This window comes from Pundamilia nyererei, unplaced genomic scaffold, assembly GCF_000239375.1.
Source record: "Pundamilia nyererei isolate P.nyererei 1_Seehausen unplaced genomic scaffold, PunNye1.0 scaffold00376, whole genome shotgun sequence".
Classification (NCBI taxonomy): domain Eukaryota; kingdom Metazoa; phylum Chordata; class Actinopteri; order Cichliformes; family Cichlidae; genus Pundamilia; species Pundamilia nyererei.
In genome coordinates, this window is record NW_005187777.1 from 367,521 (window position 1) to 373,882 (window position 6,362).

The following is a 6,362-nucleotide window of genomic DNA, read 5'->3' on the forward strand; positions in this document are numbered from 1 at the left end:
GTGTTGTAAATAGTTTGGTGTTTTGTTGTAAATAAATAGTTTGTTGTAAATAGCCGTAAATGGGTTTTGTCACTACTTTCGTTTTGGGATTTTGGTGGAGAGCCTTAGTGTTTTTCTTTGTGGTTTTATTTTCCTTATCTTTGTTTTTCTACGTTGCACCCCGGTTGCCTAGGCCGGGGTGTAACAATCTGTTACATCCTGTGAGGCTGTGGGAGTGTGTGGGCGTGCTGTTGTCCTCTCCTCCTCCTTCTTTATTGCCCCTGTCTCTCTCTGCCCCTGCCTTCTCCTTTTAGGACACACCTGCTGCTCATCTGCCCTCGTTTACCACCAATTACCCTCAGAGGTGATATAAGCTGGAGAAGAGCAGTGTGGCTGTGGGAGAGGCTTCTGGTGGAGTTCCTCTGTGCTGGCCAGTGTGTGAGGCTGGTCGAGGTGTGGAAAAGGCCTGCTGTGTGTGACCAGCCCCACCGTGTGTGGCTCTTTGAGTAGTTCTTAACTGAGCAGTGGTTTTCCTTAAGGGACGGTGGCCTCCATTATTTTGTGTGGCCTGCCTGGTTGTTGTTAATAGCAGCGTTGCTGTCGGAGCCTTATAGTTGTTTTCTTTGTTTAAGTGGTCGCCATCTCTTTGGGTTGACCTGTCTGATCTACCATTAAAGCAGCGGTGCTGTGTCCTTCTGTTGTTACTATTTATGTGATTGAGTTAATTGATTATAATAAAGATATTTTGTGTTAACTACCTCTGCCTGGTGTTCTTTTCATTTCAACCCGGATCCAACTGTTACTGTCCCCCACCCTCTTCGCCTAGCTTTCATGTGGGGACATAACAGCATCAATAAGCTTGTTGATTTTTGTCTTTATTTACATCACATGGTGTGAATTTCTGTGAGTTCACCTCATTTCATAGACTTTGTACATAATTCTGCGAACCCACTATTAAAATAATTGAGATGATAGCGCATTAAAGTGAGAACTAAATCTAAATGTTTTTGGTTAACAGAAGTTTTTTTGGGGGGTTTTTTTTTGCAGTTTTTTTTAGATGAAAGACATAAAACCACATGAGCTTAAGGATGTGAGGTTCAAAATTCAAAGATTTTAGCAGATGACTTGATATTGTCAGGGAGAGACCAGTTTGACGTCTTTAGTCAAACTTTTTACGGGACTGAGAGGCAGGAAATTCAGGGTAATACTAATGAAATATTCACTGAGGTAAGGGAGATTTTTGAAGTTATTAGGTCTAAACAGAAAAGCACAGCTGCATGTATAAGCGTATAAAAGTGTCATTATTCATTTTCACTACTGCTCTGGTCTTGATGGAAACCAAACTGGAACTTGTCAGATATTCTTGTCAACTGGCTGGTGAGCCTGATGAGCAATGGTTTCCTCAAGAATTTCAGAAATGAAGGGAAGTTTGAACATGCACTGTAATTATGTAAAACAGCCGTATCTGTGAGAGGGAGGACACTAGCTGTCTTGAAGCAATCATTTAATGCACCTGGATAAAAGAGACAGATCGCTAACTGAGAGCAGCATGGGGGGGAAGTGACAGGCAGAACTTTTATATGAAATTTGTCAGGATTCATTTTAGTTAGAGAAAAGAGACAGATGAGAAACTATGTCCAGGAGATCAGAGAAAATTCAGATGATAAAGACTTGAATTTTGATCTGAAATAATTGAGCTTGCCAGCAAAGATATTTAGAACTTTTTTACTGCCGTCAGTAGAAAAGATTCTATAAGTTGATCAGCTGTGGGTCAAAGCATAGACTAGAACTTCTTCTAAATAGGTTTGTGGTCTGAACCACCCTTACTTCAGCCTCGAGTCTGTTAGAAAGCTACTGAACAATGCATTTCCCCTAATGTAGATAAAGCATCATATTCATTCATTCACAGAGCGCTCTATACAACCCATCTGTCTCATACCTGTGGCCAATCATCATAAACTAATGTGCCCATCTTTGGTCTGTGGGAGTCTGTAATATTTTGGCACACTGAGAATTAAACTCAGTAAATATTTGATGCTGCATCAGTGGATCCTTCACTTGTTGCTCTGTTGAGCTGGGGTTAAGAGTTGTACTCAGATTCACATCATTATAAGAGAATCTAGTTCCGTAGAGACCTAACACTGCACATCAGTAAATATTGTCTGTCTGCAAAATTTTCAAAGCTTTCATCCTCACTTCCTAAGAGCTGCAATCAGAAGGCTATCAAAAAAGAAAAGGCTTTTTTTTCCATTTAATTTCATGTCATACACACTGTAGTCTTACACTAGAGTAGTCCAGCCCTTGTATCTGACCATTTTCTAATATATTTCTAACTCTGGGGATGAACCCAGTGGACCAGTGTTGTGTCGACACACAGCAGGCAACTTGGAGCCACTTGTAAATTGTACATTTAGGCTCTTTGTCACTAGCAGCCTGTTGCAAAGATGCATAAATTGTTCACATTTCTTTAGCTGATTCCATGAGAAATACAAAAGATAACACAGTTTGACAGCCGTAAAATTATATCTTTGACCAATTAAGTGATTTCCAAAGAGCTAGTAACTGAGAACTCAGTTATATCCATATCTCACCATGGTGTGCAGTTTCCTTAAAAGAAATGAGAAAACTGGACAAATGGAGGACAAATGAAAAAGTGGCAGGCCTCAAGTAATAACAATCTAAAGCAAACTGACAGTATCTGAACCTTATGTCCTTAAGAAACAAGACAGAAGCCTGACACAGCACCTGACTGATGCATCTGGGGAGTGAAACGGTGAGTTATCAGCACATCAGCATTCACGAGTAGTGACATACAGAGGCATTTAGAGCAAACTGCAACCCTGAGCACAGGATGAATGAGCGGCGTTACAGAAAAAGTCATTTCAAACCTGTACTGTTTCCTGGTGTCGTATCGCCCTGCGTTCGTCTCTCGTATTTTAGTGGCCAGAACTCGCACGATGTTCACAAACAAAATAAAGTTGAGCTGGAACAGAAGAAAAGCAAAGACTCTTCATATTTTGACATGCTGAAACTGTATCATATACATAAAATAAATGAAACCTTTTACAGTGGTGATTAATTCTGATCAGGACACAAAGACTTGACGGCAGGGTGGGCTGGACGTGCAGAACGTCAGCCAGAATCACGATTTGATTCGCTGTCTTTCGGTACACTGCACGAGTGTGTTTCTAATAATCCTTGTTCACCTGTACACTTGTTACAGAACTTGATTTTGTATATCATAAAGTACGGTGTGGAAGCAGGTCTATTAATCACAGCAAAATACCTTTAGAGGCTTACTAACTTCTCCTTTGGAACTTTTGTCATTTCCTCTACAAGACTTTAATGAGACTTGAGCAAAGTAATTTAAAACATGCAAATTGAGGCTTATGTTTTATGCCACCAATGACTTAGTAATACTTTCAGTCTGACACTATGCACCACCTGCACCTGAATGAGCCTGAATAAGCTTCAGAATCCATATAAAACACTTTGAGACCAGCAGCGCTGCACACGTAGACATGATCCAGACATTAAACAGTGAGCCAAAGCACTTTACTTAAACCCACACCTCCTGTGAGTTCATACATTTTACAGTGTTTGTGTTCACTCTTTATCTTCTGCATATTTCCGTTTTAGTAACATACACATTACACAGACAAAAACTGATACAAATGTGCTAATTGTAATTGTTGTTTAACCCAGAAAATGAGACCGTGTGATGAATTTCAACTCTAAAACAACAAACAGCCATATTATCACATTTCCAGAAACAGTCAAAGGAGCTTGCAAAGAAAAGCGTCTGGACTTCTTTAAGTTACTTGAAGACGTTTCACCTCTCATCCGAGAAGGTGGAGGGAACTCAAAACTGGATTAGAAGAGCCACCTCCACAGGACAAGACTCAGCGGTCCATCTGCATCTTAAGGTCAAAGGTCACTCTTTCGAGGATGCCAATGTTCACATTTTGGACAGAGAGGACAGATGGTTTGAAAGAGGAGTGAAAGAAGCATCTATGTCCACTGTGAGCGACCATCTTTGAACAGAGGCGGGGTTTACGACACCAACTCTCTGCCATCTATAATCCAGTTTTGAGATCCCTTCCCAGACGCCTTAACGCCCACTCACATCCTGGGCCCTCTGACCTCAGGAAATCACATGATAAGGTGGGGCCAGGTTTCACAATGAGCTCACCCGAAACTCTGGCTGATTGGGGCCCGCACCCAGTTTCACACCTTGGCTCAGGCGATTAGAGGATCATCAGGGGTCCTTTTGTCCCTCTGTGGGGGGAAACTCCCACTAGGTTTATATCTGGGACTCTCCACCATTTGACCTTAGAACTGAAGAAGCTTCTCGGATGAGAGGTGAAACGTCTTCAAGCAACTTAAAGAAGTCCAGACGCTTTTCTTTGCAAGCTCCTTTGACTACGATGAGCTGGATGACTGAGAACCTTCACAGACATTTCCAGAAATACTGATTATTGACTGTGCTAACTATGAATGCTATCATGTGTGCACTATAAGCAATGAAAAACACTGAGATGAGATGTCTCTTCTCTTTGTGCTGGGTGTCTTTTTACACCAACTGTATGCAATCTACTATAACTGCCTGTGTGTGTCTGTAAGCATACTCATTTACTTATAAACTTACCAAAAAACATAAAAAATAATGTTGTATATCAATTATGTGTCCAACATTTTCAGTAAATAATTAGCTGACTGTATCATTGCAAGCTGTGTAAATATGAGGCTACATTTTAACAGCACAGTAGTCCTGCAGACACTAGACTCATTTTCTGTTCTGCCAGTTCAGATATGAACGTTTGTGTTTAGCAGCTCATTAAACAGAGGAATTAAGAAATTAAATGTTTTTGTTGTAACCAGAGAAAAAGCATAGTTGAAATTAGAGACCATTTTGTTATGCAGTCGTAGTGTTCAAAAGTAACCCAGTGTCGAACAAGCACAGATCTGTAAAATTTTGTAACTATAGTTTCCACTGACATAACCAGCAGGTACTATAATAATCAAATCTGTGTGCAGACAGACAGACAATACTCAAAATCCCCAAAGTACCAAACATTGTTGGCTGAGCTGTTAGTAACAATCAGACTTTTACCATTAATCACTTAATAATGTAGCAACATGGCCTCAACTCTGTAAACACACAATAGACATTTCATTAGGTACACCTGTGCAACCAACTGCTAACACAAACATCCAATCACATGGAAGCTGGCAACAGTGATTCAAAAAAACAATCATTACAACCAGTTTGCAGAAGAGCATCTCTGAACCTTGAAGCAGATGGTCTGCAGCAGCAGACCACACCAGGTGTCAGCTGAGAACAGGAAACTGAAGCTACAGTTCATGTGGATCACCCTAAGTGGACAACAGAAGATTGGACAAACACTTCCAGGTCTGATGAGTTTCTGTTCCTGCTGTGTCATTCAGAAGGCAGTGTCAGAACGTGAAAGCATAGATTTATCCTGCTCTGTATCAGCCATTCAGGCTGCAGCTGGCCTGTCGTGTCAAGATGGACCTGAATATTCTGAGGATTGTTTCCAGCACTTTGCTGAATCTGTGCCACAAAGAATTAGGGAAAAAAAAGTTGGTCCAACAAATGTACACACATTAAGTCTTCATTCAGTAATTTTCTATAACTAGCAGTGAACTTGTCCTGATGAAACAACGCTGCCTCTGATTAGAGTCTGTAGGTGATTTTACCAGTGGGAGCCTGATGTAAACTCACAGCATGCACAGACACACAACTCGGAAAATGTCTTTGAACAAACGTGCAGTTTTAAGTAGCTTGTTCATTAATTCAGAGGTTTTGCATAAGTGCCACTCACAGAAAAACACTGCATGAATAGACTCACTCTTCTTTTTGTTAAATTGTGATGTTAAAGCAAGTTTGATATTAAAAAGCCCTCAGTCCATAGAGGAGTGATATTCCACGAAATTGATATTCAATCAGTTTTCTATTGGAGAACTATAATCCAAAAGTAATTCCAAGTATTTTACGACTAAATATTGAATACAGGGTGCGTGTATTACCTGCAAATGTAGTTTATGTGAAACATGGAGCACTACATCATTACCAGTGTGAGACGGGGAAAGTTAGAGCCTTTTTAATGATTTGTAGACCATGGCCTTCTCAGTGCCTTTATAAAAATATCACAGCTCTGATTATCTATGCAGGTTTTTCTTTTTAGAAACACGGAGAGTTCATTAAAACCGTCCTGAGGTCATTTTCTCTTGGGGTTAATTGTGCTCAGATGTATCTGCCTGAGATTCTTATGCCCTGAGAAATTCATGCGCGCGCGCACACACACACACACACACACACACACACACACACACACACACACACACACACACACACACAC

The 6,362-nt window shown here is 40.6% G+C and overlaps 1 protein-coding gene across 1 annotated transcript in view; it reads right to left on the reverse strand.

The window, feature by feature from the left end:
• pth2ra (parathyroid hormone 2 receptor a) overlaps positions 1 to 6,362 on the reverse strand; it is a gene marked incomplete at its 5' end in the record, with an annotated part of 57,684 nt that overhangs the window by 16,565 nt on the left and 34,757 nt on the right. Inside the window, one exon of the mRNA XM_005752732.2 lies at positions 2,868 to 2,962. Within this exon, the coding sequence (XP_005752789.2) occupies positions 2,868 to 2,962 (95 nt within the window). The remainder of the gene's footprint in view (positions 1 to 2,867; positions 2,963 to 6,362) is intronic.